The sequence below is a fragment of the Microtus pennsylvanicus genome, chromosome 2 (genome assembly GCF_037038515.1).
Source record: "Microtus pennsylvanicus isolate mMicPen1 chromosome 2, mMicPen1.hap1, whole genome shotgun sequence".
In the NCBI taxonomy this organism is placed as follows: domain Eukaryota; kingdom Metazoa; phylum Chordata; class Mammalia; order Rodentia; family Cricetidae; genus Microtus; species Microtus pennsylvanicus.
The window spans coordinates 123165411-123186599 of record NC_134580.1 but is presented as its reverse complement, the minus strand read 5'-3'; the positions used below and the strand labels follow the sequence as shown (position 1 = coordinate 123186599).

The 21189-nt window shown below is 46.8% G+C and overlaps 1 protein-coding gene across 3 annotated transcripts in view; it reads left to right on the top strand.

Moving 5' to 3' along the window:
• Ralgapa2 (Ral GTPase activating protein catalytic subunit alpha 2) overlaps nt 1-14969 on the top strand; it is a 257852-nt gene extending 242883 nt beyond the window's left edge. For 2 of the 3 annotated variants that reach the window (XM_075962381.1, XM_075962380.1), the window contains one exon: nt 11091-11402. In XM_075962381.1, the coding sequence (XP_075818496.1) occupies nt 11091-11263 (173 nt within the window). In that variant the 3' untranslated portion in view covers nt 11264-11402. Of the gene's footprint in view, nt 1-7658; nt 7696-11090 lie in introns of all 3 variants that reach the window. The other variant, XM_075962383.1, reaches the window with a different exon arrangement.
• Nucleotides 14970-21189: the final 6220 nt, after the last annotated feature.

The window sequence follows — 21189 nt, the reverse complement described above, 5'->3', positions numbered from 1 at the left end:
CACAGATGTGTTGGGTCTGATGCAAGATGCAAAACAAACACCTATAATTACATTTTACCTGCCTTCACCATTCTCGATCTCTTAGGAAAAGTGGGTCATTGGCAAGCAATATGGTCAAAGCCTGGCGTGGGGAGAAGGGGGAAGCCAGGAGCCAGGTTAATCCCCAGGCTGGGTAGCGCAGTTCTGAATAACTGAAACTTGATTCTGGGTGCTTTTGTAAGTGGTGCTGAGGGTTTTAGAAGAACTCTCTATAGCCCCGGTTGGCACCACACTTTGCTTTGTGCTTATTCATCCCTATATCCTTTTAACACTCTGTTACTCTCCTCCTGTTGCTCTGGGAGACAAGCAGAGGTGAGACATATTTTTCCATTTGGTCAGCTAGAAAGTGATTCTGCAGCCTGTCAAATGCGACATCTCTGACATGGCTCTGCCTTCCCCTGAGCAGACCTGTGAAGAGTATTTAAGGATACACACAAGGTTCTGGGAGCCTTTAGAAGGCTCTTATCTCTTCCTTTGTGGAGAATGCAGTATTAAGGGAGAAATATATCCATGAAGGAACTGTATCCAAAATCAGGGGAGGGTGATCCTATATTAGTTATAGCAAAATGTGACTACAGGCGAAAGTGGCCCTGCTCGCCAGTGACTGGGGCCACTTACGCTGAGACTCCCCTGAGACGGAGTGCCATATGTCTTATGGTCCTGGAGCCTGTGAACAGGGGCTTGCCTCCTGTGTCCTCCACCACCCGTTAAGTATCCAGCTTTTGCCTTTGCAACATCGGCCAAGACCTAGGATGCCTGAAAACTAAAAGTCCTTCTGCAAGACCAGGATGGATGAGCAAATGGAGGAAGAGCCAAGAGAATGCAGACTCTCATGGTCCGTCCTGACCCTGGCCAGTGCTGAGACTTGAGTCCACAGCTTCTGAGAATGGGAAGGGAGCTGACATATTAGAGTTGTCTAGAAACTGTTGGAGGCATGGTGGAGGCACCTCCAAGAGTCTCTCTCCTATAAGATACTGTAGTCAGTCAATCCGGCTTTCCTGGCCTTCCAGGGTTTTATGTGCAGGTGGCATCTTTTTCCCACCTAACTGCTAATTATGACTCAGGGGACACTGAAGCAGTTACCAGGGGATGGCCAGCAGGTACCAAGAATCTTTCTCATACAGAGTTTTGGAAATGAATCTTTATTAAAGCTTATTCAAAATAGCCTCTCGAGTTTGACTAAGACAAGCCCAGGGTTTGGGACACCCAGGCTCACATTCTTTGAATGGCAATTGTGGCATTCGTGTCAATCTGGCCTCGCAGGTGGTCCATGTGCAGCCTTAGCAGCTGGGGCTTCCTGGAAGATTCAGTGATTTTGCTCGGATTTCCATTTAGCAAAGAACAAACGAAAGCAAGGCCAAATGAAGCTCTTGTGCTGGCATTGGTGTCTGCTGTTGGATAGAAGGAATGTTTTATGCTATCCTTTCCAGGGATGCTCAGGGTAACGCCTGGGGGGTGGGGGTGAGGAGCCTGTAAATTTTTCCTTAAAGCCTCACAAAAGACTAAATGGAAAAAAATTTTTTGAAGATGGGAAACATGCCAGTCAGTATTGCAGGAGGATGGATAAATGGGAGGGAGAGAGGGAGGGAAGGAGAAAGACTTATAGCATTAATATGGCCAGCATTGAATTCTTGACACAGAAGAGGGTTCACAGCACTATGGCAGAGAAAAAATAACAAAAAGCCTATTTTCTTACCACTTAAAGGTTATAAAATGATAAAATCCCAGATGAGCTCCACCTTCTTGTGCCCCACCCCCACCCCCTACACACACCTGCTGGAGGCCACAATGAGGTGCTGAAATTCTGGCCAGCCTAGTATCCTGGTGGTACCCACACCTCTCTTGCAGCTCAACCAGTTGGTAGGCCAACAGCATCATTCCCCAGAGCATCTCACAAACCCCACAGGTAGGGTCTTCAGGCAGTCACTCCACACCCATGAGTGTCTTAAGGACTTAGTTGGAGAGGCCTAGAAGTGGGCAAAGCAGAAGAGGCACCCAGCAGGCCTGTGATCCTGTGCTTAACAACTGAATGCCGCGGCAGTGCAGGCATCCCCCCCGAAAATTTGCTATGGCTGCACTGTGTTCCTCGCCACAGTACCATGGAATAGAATCCTGCACCTTGGGTACCCAGGTGGAAAGAATTTGGCAGCACCTGTCTTTATATGGGAAGGGGAGCCTGAGACAGGCAGGTGTGTGATCTGAAGTCATCCACCTCACTCTGGCCTTGAAGAGTTATGTCGATAGCTATGGGCAGCACAGAGAAAATCAATGACTAGGTAACCCAGAAGAACAAGGACGTAAGGCCAAAATTCCTGCAGTCATGTCTCACTCAAGAAGCTCCATGTGGTAGCGCAGGCTACTCAAGAGGCCTGAATGAGAGGATCCCTTGAGCCCGGGTGGTCAGGGCCAGCCTTGGGAATGCCACCAAGACCCTTTCTCAGAACAATGGGTAAAGGTCTCCAGGACACGCCACATGCTTCAGTTGCTGTTTCCAGCAGGCCATTTCTGTGCAGTTTCCCCACCATCTACCCTGGTGAGGAAGGCTTCTCCTTGGCAGGTGAAGAACTGAGGAGGGTGCCCGGCTGGTCATGTCAAGATCTGGGCTTAGAACTTAGGTCATTCTGTCCTGGATGGGACTCTTTGTCAGACCCACTCAGGGTGCCTGCCTTTTGGGTATCCATTGTGTTGGAACAAATCCACAGGAGTAAACAGCCAGGTAGCAGAGAAATCCTTTCCTTGTGTCAAAAGCCAAACATTCTCCTCAAAGGCAGAAAGAACTAATTTGTTGGGTTTATGGCCTGGCCAAGTTGTGGTGTGAGTGGCAAATGCTCTCCTACTTTGGCCCAGACAACTGAGCAATGTAATTAACATGAACTGTGTTATTGTTTGCTCCAAACGTGAGTGGAGTACATGGGAAGAGCTTTGGTAGAGAAAGCCTTGCTCTTGGGACCACACTGCCTCCTGATTGTCTAAAGACAACAGGCGTGTTTGTTTGTGTGCTGAGGGTTGAGTCTAAGGACTCATATACTTTGAATAAGTGATCCATCACAGGGCCTTAGTCCCATTCCCAGCCCCAAGGAAGACTATTTCTGTCAATAAAACTACCGAGGAGTCCCGTCATTTCTCTGATGTTTCCTTGAGTACTTGAGAATACACTAGAACTCACAGTCTCCTCAGAAGAGACCTCAGACGTAACTGCTACTTTGTTTTAAGGCAACTGCTTATCAGGGGATTCAAAAATACAGTTGTGAGTGACAGACATATCAAGCCCAGGAAGTCCTGAGGCAGAACACTTCTAGCCGCTTCCTATATGGGCCACTCTCGAGTTGTTTGAAGAGAGCTGAACTCAAGTTACAGGACATGTTCGAGTCAGCCTTGGTCACTAGGAGTACTGTGCAACTGCAGGAAGTGTGCTTGCTTTGAGGGTGGTGTAAAGTTAAGATAGGTTCAGCTAAGGAGGTATTGGTGACATCATCCACATGGCCCATCCTTCCTGCCCCTCCTTCCTGGGCCCCACAGGAGATTTTTTTTTTCTCTAAATCTTGAAGTCATCTTTGTATCGCTTTTGAAATGATGAGTATAGAATATTTTTCAGACCACTTTCTGTCCTGTTGAGGTGGGGAGGGAATATAACTCAATGGTAAATACTTGACCACCATTGTAGAAGTTAGTTTGATTCGGGAAATAACCAGGCTAGCTAAAAGATAAAACAATTATATTTCTATTTATTATAAGGGGAAAACTCACGAAACAGGAAGGAGAAGTCCAAGCTCAGCTGTGCTGGGAGGGAACCACAGAGAGAGAGAAAGAGAGAGGAAGAGAGAGACAGAGAGACAGAGAGACAGACAGAGAGAGAGAGAACCAGGTCCCAGAAAGCCGCACCCTAATTTGGTCCCACCTCTTGAAGATAATTGGTTAACAAAGCTACCCCATCAAACCATGTACAAGGCCCTGGCTTCAGTCTTGAGCACTACAAAGGAAAAAGAAAAAGAAAACTTTAAGAAAAAAAAGGTTGTATTGAGATATTATTAGCATATCATGCCAATCATCCAAAAGAGTATACATTTAATACTTTTGGTATTTTCACAGATTGTACAACTACCTCCATGGTCTAACTGTAGAATGTTTCATTTCCCCTAGAAATAAAATAAAAACTATTCATAAATCAATCTTCATTCCTTCCACAAACCCCACCCCTGGTCCTGAGAAGCCACTGACCCACCACCGTTTCTATGTGTCTACCTACCCTGGACATTATACGAAATGTCCATGTATACACATGGAACGAGACAATACGGTGACTTGGCTTCCTTCACCTAACATGTTTTCAAAGTGTATTCATGCTACAGCATTTATTGTGTTTTTAAAATGTATTTTATTGGCATGTTTATACTTTGATAATTTCATTCGTGTGTACATTGAAATATTATACCCACCTGTTTTGACTCCTGCCTTCCAAATTCATGTCTTCCTTTTATAGCCCCCTAAACCCAATAGTGATGCCCATGTGTACATGGATATAGAACCATTCACTGAAGCATGGGAAATCTACCAGTGTCTATGCCCTAAAAGAAGAATGCTTCTTCCTCCTTATTGGAGGCTTTTAACGTTGCCAAACAGTTCATTCATCAGTTGATGGTCTCTTGGGCTGTTGAGAACAGCACTACTCTAATAGCCATGCACTGTAGAGCCAGTTTGAGAAGACCAGCAGCCTCCCTTATGGTTGCAGTGCAGCCGAGACCTTGCTATCCATGTGCTTTGAGATATTGAAGAGGCCTGGACACCTTTCTCCACTGTGGCTAACCAGTAAGTTGGCACTGAACCACTAATTTTTTAAGTGTGTAACTTAGTCATAGCTCCTAAATTCACATAATAGTTGCCCAAAAGGAAAAATGCCAGCAACGTTTTTTCTTATTGTTCCAACTGCGCACTAAGGCCCTACACAAGTGTGCCTGCAAACAGTGCGGGTGCTTTCTTCTTCCCTCCATGCTTGTTGGTCCAGCTGTCCTGGCTTTCTGCTTCAGAACCAAAGTTGATGGGCAAGACCAACAACCAAGCAGTGGACGCCAAGCCCAGTGCCAGGGCTGGAGCCAGAACATAGCCACTGCTGCTGGATTGGAAATACTGGAAGCCATCCTTGGCCATTTGGAGATGTTAATTAGGCTGGCAAATCCCCACTGGTCTTGGGTTGCCAGTGTTGAGTTGCGTGTGCAGGCTTTCCCATCCACTGCCTGCACCTGTTCCCCTCCTCAAAGCCATTCCAAGGGGTCTGAATAACCCGTCAGCTCTCTGAGCCCCTCTGCCTGCCTTCCTGCTGGGAGAATAGTTAGCACTTGCCTCAAGCCGGAACCCCAGTGCAGTCTTTCTTCCTCTCCCATGCCAATGCTCGAAATCCTTCTTTTTCTAATTATCTTGAACCAGTTCATTATTTCCACACTAACTGTTCGGTAACAAGGATATGGGGAGAGGCAGCCACATTTCTTGTCTGCCCTGGCCCAAATTTACCCCAGGTGGCAATGCTGGACAGCAGGCTTCCCTCAGAGATAAGACGCTTGCTCCAGAATCCACTCGGTTGCAGCTGGAAGAAACAAACCTATAAATACCCACAATTCTCAGATTGCATCCCTAGGCAGAGCTGCAGAGAATGCAAATCTCCAGCCATGTTTGTTATTCCGTGAATTCAAAAATGAAGCCCTTGTTGGTATCCAGAATATCAAAGAAGTCACACAACACCCAAAAAGTAAAACACTTCTTTAAAAATGTCCTCTGGATTCTCTAGGCTTCAACTTTTGTGTATGAGTTGCCAATTGGTCAAAACTTCTGCCATTTGGTGTCTGAGTTAGATTATGAAGGGGTGCCCCCCCCAGGAGTCTCTCCAGCTGCTCCTACATGAAAAGGAGCTGGCTGCTGATTCCCCAGTACCACTAATGTCCAGACATGCTTTCTTATTCAAGATACACTGTAACCCTGCAGTACAATGTCCTCAGTCACCATGGAACCTCTCAAGACCCTTGTTTCCTAACTTGGCCTCTTACTTCAGATACCACAGAAATGTATGTGTGTCTGTGTATTTGTGTGCTCTGCCTACCCCACCATCCACTACGGCCCCCAAATCAAGGAGGGTTTTGTTTGCTGTATCCATTGCTGTAGCCTGTAATGATACTCAGAACACATCTGAGTGGATGAAAAGAAAGATGGGCATGCTTTGTGCCCCTTTCCTGCCAGGCATCATGTGCCTCCCCGTCTCTTCTCATCCCTCATCTCCAAGCTCAGTGTCCTCTCTTCTAGGCTCTTTGAATAGTGTTCAGGGTAGCTGATGCTCTGTGCTAGCCCCTGGGGTTGTACTGAGAGGCAATCTGCTCCCTGGCCCCAGCAACTGGGACCTCGCCCTTCAAGAGGACTGCCTAGATGTCAAGAGCAGGTGACGTCTGAGCCCTATGGAATAATCAAGGCAGCCTCCAACTGCCCCTGCTATGCATCTCCTTAACTCAACCATGGACTGGCAGTTACTGAAATATTCTTTGTGGGCCGGCACACCACACCAGGCTGTGTCTGGGGACCCTCAGGAGAGGAGCAAACCGGTCCTCATCAGCAATTACAAACAAGTCCTCCATTGTTAGTGAGCCATCTGCTTTCTGGGTTTCTACCAATCAAGGGCCTGTATGCATAGCGTACCCAGGGCCAAGGGGGCTGCAGGAGAGTGAGATCAAGGAGCCCCTTCATAAAGAGCCTTTTCTCACATAGGAGAGCATCAGGAGCCTGAGGTAGACCCATGCACACAGAGGTATGAGGATCTTCCATTAGATGAAATGGAACCTTGCAGTATGGCATACTGGGAGAAATTATCCTTAGAAATTATCTTCTAAGGACATCATCATCTGTTACCCGCAGTCAACCTGGATAGAGCTTCTTATGCCCACCCATGGAGAAGGACCCAAGTTCATAGTAAGACAAGGAAGTGCCACTTGGTCATCCAGGGCTGGTCATGGATCCTGGCTTCCCACCCCAAATGCTCTATCAGGAGGCCGAGTTTTCATCAGTAGATTGGAGAATACAACTTCATGGAAGTACACACACTTCCTTCAGAGAGACATAGCAAGGAGAGTGTCCGAATGGTGTTAAAAAATCTCTAGTCACTGTGCCAACCTTGGCAGATGGGATCAACAGAAAGTCTGAGTTTGTAATTGTGGCAGTGTGTACAACGATTTGTGTCGCTGCTAAATGTCCAGATTTGATAGGCATCGAGCTATATGGAATTGAGTATAGTTGTTGGGGTAGAAAGCTACTTTCTGGAAGCAAAAATAGTGTGCATGTAACTGGAAACACAGGGAGTAAGATGGTGTGGAAGGGCTGACAGGGGCCTGTCATAAGGATCGGGAAACTGAGATCTTCCCTCAGTTCTGTATGCTTCTGGGGACTCCTTTGTAAATATGGCCCCTACTGGTATTTGGTCCCATCAAGTGGGTATTCAAGTGAGCGTTCAGGAATGATGCACGAAGGCTTTAGGAACAGGGGGAGCTGGGATAAACACATTTTCTCAGCAGTGAGTCCATTATCAAACTGAAGCTGCTGCGGAGGTGTCCTTCCATTCACTGGATTTTTATCTTCTCTCTCTTCAGATTAAAGCACAGAGCTGTCTCATTAGACTTGAGCAAGGTAAGACTAACACTTTGGTGTCCCCCTCCCCACCATGCCCATGCACACGCTAAACACTGCTTTTGGGGAGAGGTATCGGTTGACTAACACTTCATGCCCACTCAGCTCCTCGGGCCTCAGCCTTGCCTGCCTCCTGTCTTCTCCCAAGGGGCCACTCTCCTGCCCTTACATGTCTGTGCTGCCTGTGGAGCCCAGCTCTGTCTGCCTTTCTTCTGCTGGTACACTCTGGGTGGAATCTGACACCAACACCTGCCATCGTGGAAAATGTCTTTGTCGCCTCCCTTTTGTGTGGGGGGCTGCAGGGAGCCCTGGGTACAGGACCGCTGGCCCCCCTCCCCCTTTTGTTGTCGCTGAGCAAGCCTGGAGAAGCAGGATGTTGAGATGAGCCGATAAGATAAAGCTCGTGCTGGGCTGGCCTTTGACTACTTGCCTTAGCAGAGGCCTCCAAAGGCCTCCATGCAGGGAGGGCAGGTCGTCAGAGGCCTCCATGCAGGGAGGGCAGGTCGTCAAGGAGGGCTGCTGAATAGAGCAGCTGGGACAAGAGAGGCAGACAAAAGCTAAGCGAGTGCCGAGGGAGGCGAACCCCAGGATCTGCAGTCTAGGACTCAGAGAACAAGCTGAGATGGCAGGTGTGACCTCCCAGCCTGACCTTTCTGTCCTGGGCCTGAGATACTGACCCAGCATAGATAGCTCAGATGGGTGGCAGCCACCACTGCAGGACTGGGTATGACTCTCCGGTGTGACCTGGCTGTACTGGTCTCTGGTTCACAGGTAGCAGAAACTTGGGTAGTGACTATGGTAATGCCACTCAGAAGAGAGAGAGAGCTGCCATTTAGTAGCCATATTCATTCCTATGGTGGTCCCAACACAAATAGGAAGAGATCACCCAGGACACCCCTGTAACCCAGCAGGCTACCATACCTGCTGGGTGGATGAGCAACCAGTCACTGTAGTAAGTCAATCCTCTAGCCCAGCTGCCCTTTCTCTTCTTCTCAACCATCAACCAAAGCTTTGGACTGGTCCCAGCAGTGTCCCAAAGGTGACAGCATCTACAGAACATAAGTGCTCTAGTCAAGAAGGCTGAGCAGGATTGTAAAGTCCCTGCCCAGTAGGAGTTTAGGTATACAGATTTGTATTTACAGCCCCCTACCCCGTGTACTCCTGCGCCTGCCCTGGCAGAGGTAAAACAGAGACTAAGGGCCCTTTGAATAAGCCCCGGCTTCCATCCCCAGCAGAAGCGGAACTGGGGCAGCGCTGCCAGCAGCTTGCAAGTGTAGTCACTGTATCAAAAAGTCAGCCCTTATCCTTTGTGCCCATCTATGCATTCTGCAGCTGCTGTCTCCCCATCCATCATAGGGTACAGTGGGCATAGGGGAGTCATGGCAAGATGAAGGTGCGCTCACAGGAGTTGAGAACTGAAGGAATGCATGGGTCATGGTTACGCTGGATCCTGGTGTGGCTGTGCTCTCTGCCTTTAGGAGTATAAACCCCTTGCTTGCAGAGCTTTGAAATGATGGCTCTGACTTATTCACTAAGACAGCTGGCACTATTCTGTCCATCTGCAGGACTCAAGCTGTGACCCTCTGTCCTCCTTGTCTTCCCTGGTAGAGGGGGATTGGCGAATAGCTAATATGTTTGCTTCTGACCAAGCATTCTTAACGCCCGTACCTAATATCTTTAAGCATTTATTGGCTTACTTTTTTTCTTTTTTGGCTTCTTAATCTCAACTGATCTGATCAGAGTGGGTGGCCTTTCAAACCAGAATACTCTCTGAGGTTCAGCCAGGTTTATTTCCCCTCTTGCCCTTCACCCCGATCAAATGTTCCTGCCCACTCCTAACAACTAGGAGATGGAGATATGCCCATAAAAACCCAATCCTTGAGGGGCTAGAGAGATGGCTTTGCAGTTAAGAGCTGGCTTCTCTTCCAGAGGACCCAGGTTCAAATCTCAGCACCCACATGGCAGCTCACAACTGTCTGTAACTCCAGTCCCAGGGGATCTGACACCCTCTTCTGGCCTCTGTGGGCACCAAGTAGCACATGTATATATGTAAGCAAAACAAATACATGTTTAAAAACAACACTAATCTTGGAATGGCCAAGTCTAGCTATACTTTGCTTAAAGCAGCCTAAGTTTTGTATTTTTGCAGTACTGGGACTTAGGGCTTCGTGCATGCTAATTAAGCTTTCTACCACTGAGCTACCCCCACTCCTCATGGCCTGTTTCTGAAGAGAAAAACAATAGGAGAGGGCTCAGGGCCTGCCTCTCTCTCTCTCTCTCTCTCTCTCTCTCTCTCTCTCTCTCTCTCTCTCTCTCTCTCTCTCTGCTAACCTCACTGACCCTAGAAGGGAAGGAGGGGGAAGCCTGTCCTTGGAATCTGCACCGAGAAACCAGAGAGTGCATGGGACAGTGTCTCCCCACGTGACGTGACAGGGACTGGCAAGGACCGATTTCAGAAGCTCTTCCCCAGAAGATAAGGCATGGTCAAAAGACATATATATTAAAAGAAAAAGAAGCATGAATAAATAAAAAGCTGTAAACAAAATAAGCCAAGTAAATTAATTTCGAACACCACTAATAACCGTTTCAAAGGCCATAGTTGTAGCGGAAAAGCCGTAGGGATGAGGCTCCAGGAGCACTGCTTTTGAGGTTTGTTCTAGGCGGAGGCCACTCAGGGAAGCTTAGAGCATTTAAAAATATATTACAAGGGGAAGGGTGATGAAATGATCCTCTCATTCGAAGAGTGGCCCTCCGGGAGGTCGAGCAAGCCGCAACCCTGGCCGGGTGTTGCAGCAGCATTCCTGTATTCCTCTGAGCCCCTAGACAGCCACCCTGGGGAAGGGAGGAGTGCAGATCTGTGCGCTTTAATTTTATTCCTTGTTCCCTCCAGTGCTAAAGAGCTGCATGCTCATCTGGACTCATTCAGACAAGCAATTTAGGCCTGACCTCTAGTCTCAGGCCCTTTAGGGACTAAGTGAGGAGTAGCTCGTGTGAAATATCAATATGGAAACACACAGGGATCCCGGGAACTCAGCATTGTCACCGGCTCAGCCCCGGGCTCTCCATGGCTTTCACTCAACTCTGCTGCAATCTGATGCCTTGTCTTCATTCTTCTGTGCCAGCCAGAAAGGCTGATTTTATTTCAGAGATTCACAGATTTGTAATTCCTTGATGTAGAAAAATCCAGGGCAAAGACTAAGAGGAATGACATTTCTTTGGTGGTACAGTCAGCAAACATTCTGGCAGTATACACTGTGGGACAGGGCAGACATCAGACCCTCTTCCCAGTGACCAAGTTCCCTTGGTCTTCTGAGTACCATATATACTTCCTTCAGTATGTGGCCAGAGATTCTCTTTGACCTCTATGGTGTGGTCATTCTCTGTTTCCTTTGCAGGGGTCTTGACCTCCAGCCTGAGTGTGAACCCCAAGAAAATCCTCCATGTGAAAGACACAGGCAAGAGTCCCCTGCTTTACCCAGATCCCTCAGACCCAGGCTCCTGGAAACTGCCACTGTGCCAGCATGTGCAGCAAGCCTTCCCATTGTCGGGCTGCCAAGGTCAGAAGTGATGTAGTTTGTGTGAAACTTTCAAACAAGGCTGTGTCCTCTTGTCCTGGAATCTCATAAACCCTGGACTTCAGAAGAAGAGAAGAAGTTGCCATCAGTCAGGAACAAGCCTGCTGTCATGTGAACAATGGATAGTCTGGAGCCTCTAGTCAGAACACAGTAGCAAAAGGCTCGGGGCCCACAGGGAAGGGGCAGAGGGCACTTGTCTGCGTTCCCGAATTGTTTTCCTGTCATGTATATACCCAAGCTTGGTTCCCCAAAGGGCTGACAAAACAGTTGTGTAACTGTTGGAGGGATTTCCTCCATAATGGTTTTGCTAATCCTTGTGTTAGGGTTTACAGTTTAATTCAAACTTTTCATCATCAAAATTTCGTCATCATGGAAACTGGCTGTCCCCAGGGTCTTTTCCCATAGGAAGTTTTTACCTCCATCACTGAGCCTTTCTCCACCTGGTACCTGAGATCCACTGACTTAGATTTTCCTGGCAACATAGTTCTGCCAGATCTGGACAGTGATGTTTCACACGGAGCGATCAGAAGTGTCCGGAAATATAGGCCTGTCCGCATGAGAGCACTAAGCTGATATCTCAACCCTGCTCAGGCCAGCTCAGCCCAACCTAGCTTAGTTCAGCTCAGCCCTGCCCAGCTCAGGTCAGCCCAGATCAGCCATACCTAGCCCAGCCCAGCCCTGCTCAGCCCTGCTCAGCCCAGCCCTACCCAGATCAGCTCTGCTCAGCCCAGTTCAGCCAAGCCCAGTCCTGCTCAGCCCTGTTCAGTCCAGCTCAGCCCAGCACCACCTACATCAACACACAAGATTAGTGCCTGTTCCAGCTCCAGGGCTGACCAGCACCCACATTGTGTCCAGTGCCGCCCAAATCTCACTGGTAGTCTTCCTCCTACCTATTGCTCAAAAACCAAGACAGGCCTTGGAAACAATTCTTGTCACTTAAGTTTTAGGGTAACAGATTCCAAGCAATAGAATATATATATATATATATACCTATCTGACACCAAGGAGAGTGTCTTGTGCCTGTTAGGGATGGAAAAGAGGAAAGGAGTTAAATGAATCCCAGTATCCCATCCCTTGCTGGACATCTTGGACCTTAGAATCCAGCAACTAAGAGTCAGTTGACAGGGAAGACTTCTGTCCCCCCTCCTCACCTTCTGCCCTGGCCCTAGCCCTATCTCAGAGCTCCACTGTTGCTCCATTTCCTGCTCTGCCTCAAAGCAAAACACAGAAATTGCAACAGAGGTCATCCCTTGCTGCATGGGCCTGCTCCATGAGGCCGTTTCCCAGTGCATGTGTCTAGGGTGACCCCTTCCCTCCAACAGGAAGCAGTTGTAGACTGTAGCCTGCAGGGACTCAGGCACGGGGAGGAAAGCCCTGATGTGGCCACCTCTCTACCTTCCTCTGCCCTCTATTCGTGCACATCTCTCCTAGCCTACTTGGTCGTTCCTCTGAGTCTGCATGTCATCATTGTCTGTTCTCCCAGAGAAGCCAGCCTTTCCCATCTACTGTAGAGTTGATTTGGTAGAGAAAGGGGCAGAGCCAGAAAGCAGGCTTAGCCTTGCAGTGAGTGAGAATTGTGAGCACCCTCCATCTGCAGGGAGCATCCATCCAGGTGCTTTGAAGGGAATTCTGCAGCCTCCCATCACAGGCCAACAGAGAGAAGCACCTGGAGAGCTGCCTAAAGATCATAAACACAACAGGACCTTGCAAAGCAGAAGTAAACCTCTAATCCGTGTGTGCTGTTTCCTAAGAGCCCAGGATGCTCACTCACTGGGAGCTTAATGGTGACAGAAGGGTAATGAGATGCCATGGCATTTCCCATTGTGTCAATGATACCTTGATTCTCAACCCACCCACCCACCAGTGTGTGTGTGTGTGTGTGTGTGTGAGAGAGAGAGAGAGAGAGAGAGAGAGAGAGAGAGAGAGAGAGAGAGAGAGAGAGAGAGAGAGAGAGATTTTTGAGCTTTCTGGTCTGGTTGTCCAGTATTGCTCAGACTTCTATTATTGATCTGTTATTTGGCTGTTTACAAAGTGCCCAGACCTGACTCCTGCAGCAAGGACAGCAGCCCCTGCAACTCTTCCAGCAAGTAGCTTCTGCAAGAACACTTATCTTCAGGCTGCATAGACAGACCCCTGTTGTGGAATTCTTGTTATTTTGGAAGTCCTCTATTTTTGTTTTTGTTTTTTCCAGTGGCAACAGAACCCAGGGCCACAATCCAGGCCCCAGAGGTCCTTTTTAACTCCCCCAGCCTTCTGTTTATAATTTTATTTGCCTCCGCAAGCCAACACTCCCAGACTTCAAGTGATAAATTCAATTGGAATTGAATTTGGAGGTACCAAATAATTTGACCTTGTTGTAACTTTATGATTTTTAGTATCCCCATGTCCTGGGGAGGAACAGCAGTTTATGTCTGTTTATATTTTACTTTTTTAGTTCAAGATCCTTAGGTTGGTAATGGCTCTGGTTAGAGACTTAGACTTGGGGAGTGTGGACTCTGGCAACCATGTTTGGTTGGATTTAGCAGTTCTTGTTATTTGGGGTGGAAAATTGAAATTATCGAGTTTGCTGTTTCTTTTTTTCAGTTGGAAAAGCAAATATTGTGTTTTCATAATAAATGTGTTTTAGCAAAATTGCTAAGGGTCACTCATCCGGTAGCGACCCTCCAGAGAGCCACTCATCACATTAGTATTAGTAGGTCAGCCATCTGTAATCAGAGTGGCCCTAATTACCCCAAAGTGTTATAAGACTCTCTGGGTTCCTGCAGGGTCTGGCCAGTGCCCTTACTTCTTGGCATGCTGATTGCCAGATTTCCATGAAGAGGGAAACTGATGTTTATAGTCTTGTTGATTAGACGTTTATGCTTTTAAAAAAAAAGTAATCCTACAAAATTATGACTTTTTAAAAGTATCTAGACCTTCAGCAGACAGGAAAAAAAGGAAATTTAGCCTGATGAGTGACTTTTTACAGTGTCTTCAGCAGCCAAGTTTGCAGCTTTTGAGAGCCCCGGGGAATGGCCCCTGACTTGGTGATGTGGCTAGTTAGTCGGACCCTTAGCCTTATAAAGGAGATCACAAAGCTCCAGTGAGCCATGCAAATCCTGTCTTCCTGACTGTCCTCAGGTGTCACTTCCTTCTTGCCACTAACGTGTGGTAGAGGTTTGAAGGACCCTCTAAGCCTTCCAGTGTGTCTTTCCTGTAGCTGTGTTACTCCATACCTACTGAAGGGGGCGTCACGTCTAAAGGAAACTCGTGCTTGTATTTGCACGCAATTTCCATGTATATGGCATACACAGTAAGCAAACACGTTCTTAGTTCGGTCTACAATGTGTAGTGCGTGTAAATAGGGGGACAATTGATAGAGGATAAATTAAGTTATAGCATGTTGTTTGATTGTTTTGAGATCTCTTGTTATTTAGCTTCCCAGAGCTGCACATTTAGGTTGTTCCGAGATGGGGGAGACCTCCAGGTCCGCCCCACCTTGGGAGGAGTGCACATGTGCACTAGGACACACTCCACGAAGGCAGCCATGCTGGGAAAACACTTAGCTCCTTAAACGGTGCCGCTCAACTCCAGTCCGCTCCTTTTCGTTCTGATTCCCTGGGATGATTTGATGAGCTAGAACTACAGCATCTAGGTGCTGCGTGTTTCTGACATTCTCATAGTTTGTAGGAAAATAAAAGCTTATCCCAGCATCTATACAAAGTTGATTTGCATTTTTTATTGAACAAAGTTATTCAAAAGCGTTTTATACACCCAAAGCCAACAGGTGTTCGGTATGGTAGCCGATACCACTCAGAAGGCTTATACATACTCATGCAGGATCTACGTCATGGTTCATAGTATGGAATGCTGATATTCAGCCACCAGGGCACCTGCGGCCTCTGATGTCACCGAGTACACTTCTATATATGTGGTTCCTCGAGACTCTGGTCTACAGATGGGACACCATCCGTGTCCTCCACCCATCATCTCACCAAATTAAACCCATCCCTGTCTTCATAATGGCATGGCTAGGCCAGTACGGTCTGTTTTTACAACTGTTATTAAGCCTCATAGTGACCTTTGCCCCCTGCCTTGTCTTTCCTAGGCACCCCTGCCCTATTCTGGCTAGAGTTCCTGTCCTTAAGGAGAACTTTGATATTAGGTGACAGGCAATATGTAATTTTGACCTCCTAGTGTGGCTGAAGCCAGGTACTGATATTTCCTGCCTCAGGACTCCAGAAATCACATTACAACCTTGTCTGTGGTCTCCGAGACCATAGTGTGCCACTCCGTGTTCCAGACAACAGCGAATTCTCAGAATGCTGAACAGCCTAGTTTATAACAAATCATTCACTTGTTCCTTTAGCAAATGCTTGCTGAGCACCCATTACTTGCAGAACATGTTGGTGTCCTGAGAAAGGGTCTAGGGAGTCAAGTGCAAAGTGGAGCCTCAATTGGCCTGGCTTCATTTTAGCTTTTAACTGATAATTAAGAGCTTATATAGTTCCTTCTAGAAACAACTGAAGCTTTGTGAGCCAGAAGCACTACTTCACAGCCTCCTGCTTCTTTTGGGCATTTCTAAGGAGGATTCAGATTCCTGCCTCATTCCCTCCCAGGGTAGAACTAAAGCATCTGCATCCCTTATAGCTACCCGGAAGGTGATGGATGCCCAGAAATTGACTAGGGAGCTAGAGGAGCCATGCTGATGGCAGCCCCATGTGTCTGTTGAGCTGGGTGGCCCACTGCTCTACAGCTGCTCCTTGGAGCCGAGTCCTTTCCTTTTGCTAACTGTTCAGCTCGGCAGATGGCCTTCCAGGATTCCCAGGGAGCTTTCCTCTGGGGTCATATTGGGCTACTTTGCAGATATGGAAATGAGCACTCAAAATGCAAAGGCTGCTGTCACTACTGTCTCATAAAGTTCTTCTCATATTTATAGCAGAAAGGTGGGAAGGGGTTGATTCCCGGTACCATGTTTCCTGTGAGAGATTGGCTCATCTTCATAAACCCTCGTCGACACCCTCAGACCATATCAAAAAGAATCCAGCTTCCACTGAAAAGGACCATTACTAGAAGAATGCAATTGTCGATTTCTGATGTGGGAGGTTTTGTTTGTTTAGCATCCCAGGAGAAATGCCTGTCTCCTCCGACCGAGTATCTCCTAATGAGAAGACACCGCATTTACAGTGTTCACTTCTAAATCTCTGGTATAGCTTTGTGTGTGTCATTTAAGCCAAGGCCACTTGATGAAAATGTTTATACCAAGGAACACTATTCTCATTTGCACTCTACAAATGGATATGGTTTTAATTGCATTTCATTTTCAAAAAAAAAAACCATGGAAGTTGTGGGAAAATATCGCAAAGAATACCTCTCTGCATACGTGGTTCCTTAACACCCTGGCCTACAGCTGGGAACACCAACTCTGTCTTCCATCTACTTCTGCTGTAAAAACTGAGGCCTGAAGGTGTTACCTCACTGGCTGTCAGGCAGCTAGACTGGGGCTCTAGCCAGGAGCTGAGTCTCCCGGGTCTCCATGTGTAGTTACACCTCCATTTAGCACCAATAACTGTTCCTGACCAGTACATGGACTGTTTCTTAAACAATGTAATTTTCTTGTGCCCGCTGGAGTGTAGCCACTGTGAGGATGCTTCTAAGACCACATGGGAGGCCACCCTGAGTCTATTGTCACAGGAACTAGACTGAGCACAGTAAGTGTTGGCACTGTGATGTCTGATTTGCCAGAAATCTGACCTCTCCTTATCATCCACAAAAAGAGCGCTTGGAACCAACCCCTATTGGGAATTCAAATACCACCAGATAGCAGATTCCTGGAAAGGCAGGTTGCATGGGTCTTAACTAAAAAAAAAAAAAAAAAAAAAAGACTGAAAATAAAGATCTGGCACCAAGGCGGGCTTAGTGCAATGCCTAGCCAGGCGGGCTGACCACGCTCTGCAATGTCTTTCCCACCTTCTAGAATCAAAAAGCCACATGATGTTTAGCGCTTGGTACCATTTGACCCAAGTTGTAATTGCCTTCGAAGAGCCTTTACAGGTGAGTATTCCAGGAAAAGATGGTAAAAACACACCGAGTCGCTTGAACACCACAGAGACCACCAGCGAACGGCTTGCTTCCAAAGCCAAGGGTCAGGTTTTCCACACACTGTCTGCTGTAGCTTCTCCAGTGTAGCTTCCCAGTCAGGGGAGGCAGAGGTCTATCTATGGCATGCTCCCCTTGCACACGCACTCCTCAGCAGCTGGCCAGCAGCACCACAGCAGGAAAGCCTGGGTGGGAAATGACATCCATACTAAAGGGTGGCTGAAGACTTGCTGAGATTGCATCGTGCTTCATTGGTTGGTAGAATTTTACAAGGAAAATATTTTTAATACCTAAGTCCCTGCTAGCCTACATTAAGTTGGATAATAAGAGATGAGGTGCGGATTTAAACTCCTGTGTTGTATGTGTGAATAAACACCTACCAAGCGTGCACGAGGCCCCGGGTTTGATCCCTAGCACTAGAGAAAGAGATGGTTGGAGTGTGTGTGTATGTAGATAAATAGGAGAATTTAAAAATCATGTTGAAGATTCTACTCTTTACATAACCGAAGTCAGAGAAACTAGGAAGTCCTTGTCGGCGTCTTCCATACCATGTCAGACATGGAAAACACAGGTTTAATATCACACTGATACGCGGCTTTCCGTATCTGACTATGTTATGTATGCGATTGAAAATTCCATTTAAGACCTTTAAGAAAGGAAGAACAGATGCATTAAATGATCACAGGAATAAGAGTGCCTTTTCCTGTGTGTCCAGGTGGAATTTCTAATCTAACATTTATGTATCCCTCCCTCCCTCTCTCTCTGGCAAAATGCTCATTGAGTTTGACAGACTATTTTACATGAATAGGTCCCGCTCATCAGCCTCCTCCTTGGCGTGGGGTCCCAGGGTCTGAAAATTGGAGTGTGCTTTTCACTGAGGGTGTGAAGTGTGGAGGGACGGCTATTACAGATCCTGAAAGGATCTTTTTGACTTCAGAAAATAGCCTGGCCAAGAAAAGCTTTTTTCCATGAATACTCACAGACTGCATTATGCTCCTCAGATGATAGAGGTGAGCACTTTTGATCAATATTCCCCAAGAAATGCTGCCAGGCTAAGTGGGACCCGAGGGCCTCTGGGAGACCCCCCCTCCCTCGGAGCTGCTACACCTCTGCAGCTCACTTCTCCCCGATGCTTTGAGATACAGCCCCAGCTCTCCTCCTAAACACTGCAGTCCGTTCTGCCCTCCATGTACCTCACCAGAAATGGCTACTCCCCGAGCTTTCCTACGGGAGCATTTTGTCACCTCCGTTTCAGAAAAAGCCAAAGGCGGAAGAAAGACTTGAACAGGAGTAGGAAGTCTTGAGCGGGAGCTTCTGAATCAAGGACGGTTGGTTGGTTCACTTACTACCTGCACTGACATGACAGTGTGGATGCATGGTACCCAGGCGACGGTATACATTTTCTCTCCCGTTTTCCCCCTCTCCGTGGAAATGGTAATCAGATTATTAAAAAAACAATCAATTCTTTCTCAAAGCCTTCTCTCCAGATTCATGCAAACACACACACACACACGCACACACACACACGTTGGCTTTTATTTTGCACAGGAATGGCATTATGTATTTGTTACTCTGGTGTTGTTTTTAAGATTTACTATGTCATGGGTACACATATCTCTAATCATCATGCTTAGTTACTGCATATTATTCCTCAATATGGAATTTAAGTCCTTTGTTCTCCAGTGTCCCATATAACAACACTCCTGGAACAAACACTATCACACTTCTATCCTGGCACATGGCTGCTTTTATCTTTGCAGATAAATTTCCGAAACAGAAATAAGTGAGTAGTACATCTTGGATCTGGAATGTGCTGCAAAGGCTTCTGGGTCAAAGGCTTGGTTGATCTGTGGGACAAACAGAAGACAGGGAAAGTGCTGTGCCTTTCAAGATTAGGCAACAAAGGGATTACAATCTCCTTCCTGGCCTTTTGAATGGCTTGCTCTGGGAACGCTGCCATACTGTAAGGACACTCAAGCAGTGCTGTAGAGACTAGAGGCTCTGAGGGAGCCAGACCAGAAGCCACCCTCCCCTTAGTACCATCAGCCTTTCACCCGGATGCAGACCTATTTCACGGAGAACTGTAACTTCTTTTTTCCTTAATTCAAAAAATTTATGTTATATGTATGAGTGTTTTACCTTTATGCTTATCTGTGTATCACATGCCTAGTGCCCATGGAGGTCAGAAGACAGCATCAGATCTCCTGGTACTGGAGTTATGGATGGTTGTGAGCTACTGTGTGGCTTTTGGGAACTGGAAGTACAGACAGTGCTCTTAACCACTGAACCATATATCCAGCCCCAATAACTGTAATATTCCAGGACACAGCCCTTCAACCAAGCATGCACCTGAATTCATTCGTTTGTATTTTTTAATTTGTGACAGTCTTAGTAGCCCAGGTTGACTTGACTGTGAACTCAGAATCTTCCTGCCTCTAATTCTGGGCACTGGGAATGAAGATGTGCCCCACTCGTGCCCAGCTGCTTCTGAATTCCTGGCCTAATGAATAAGTGCTGCTGCTCTTAACCACTGAGTTTTGGAGCAATTTGTTGTTACGTGGTCAAAGTGATATAAGCACACTAATCCTATGGATAGAAACTAGAACACTGGTTGTTTTGAAGCTGAACCCAAGATAATGTAGAGGGAACATTTACATACATCAGTACATTCTAACAATGGTTCAGAATCCATGGTCAGATAGAGTATCACACAACCTCAGCACCTAGACCACAGTATTTATCAAAAGGGGGCCACACTAGGGACCCAGGGCCTGGATCACGTGACCTAAGGTGACGTGGTCAACATTTATTATATCCATTGTACATAAAGAGATGATGGATCCTGCTACACTCTACACAGGGTTGAGGTGAAGAGCAAATAGAAAAGTTCACATCGAGTGTTCTGAAAAGCCAGAGAGAGAATGCTAAAAATGGCAGGTATTTATTATATAATTCGTGTGGGAAGTCCTTCTGTATATGTGTTGCTTTTATTGATTAATAAAGAAGCTTTTGGCCAATGGCTTAACAGAATATAGCCAGGCTGGAAGATTATATATATATATATATATATATATATATATATATATATATAGAGAGAGAGAGAGAGAGAGAGAGAGAGAGAGAGAGAGAGAGAGTGGGTGGAGTCAGGGAGAAGCCATGTAGCCTCCACAGGAGACAGATGCTTCCGCTGGAGCCTGCTGAAACTTTGCCGGTAGGCCATGACCTCATCGTGATGCAAGGATTAATGGAGATGGGTTAGTTTAAGATAGAAGAGCTAGCTAGAAATATGCTTAAGTAATTGGCCAAGCAGTGTTTTAATTAATACAGTTTCTGTGTGCTTATTTTGGATCTGGGCTGGGAAACAAATGAACAGTCACCCCTCAACAGAATTGGCTTCCAACGTGGTCAACTAAATCCACTTAAAAACCTGAGGAAGTTTGAAAAGGAATTCTAGACACACATACACACACACACACACACACACACACAAAAGAAAAAAAGCAGTAATGAAGCCTCTTGCTTTGTTTGCTGTCGGAAAGCAGAATCGTGGCTTCTTTAAGAGGTTTCCTGATACTGCTTTAGTAGTAAAAACTGTGTGGTTTCCGTAAAAGCTGTGGCTTCCTGGTTCACCAGCACTAATGGCTCTGACTCTTTCAGGAAGTCTGGCTAAGGAGCACTTAAATGAGGCTTCTGAGCAAAGTGCTACAACTTGCTTAATGGCAACATAGACCTGAAAATGGGGCAATGTGCATGACTCTCAGAGGCAGCGAACATGCCTCCATCATGTTGGACTGGGCAGAACCAACAGGCAGGACCACAGATTTGGTCCTAGACATGCCTG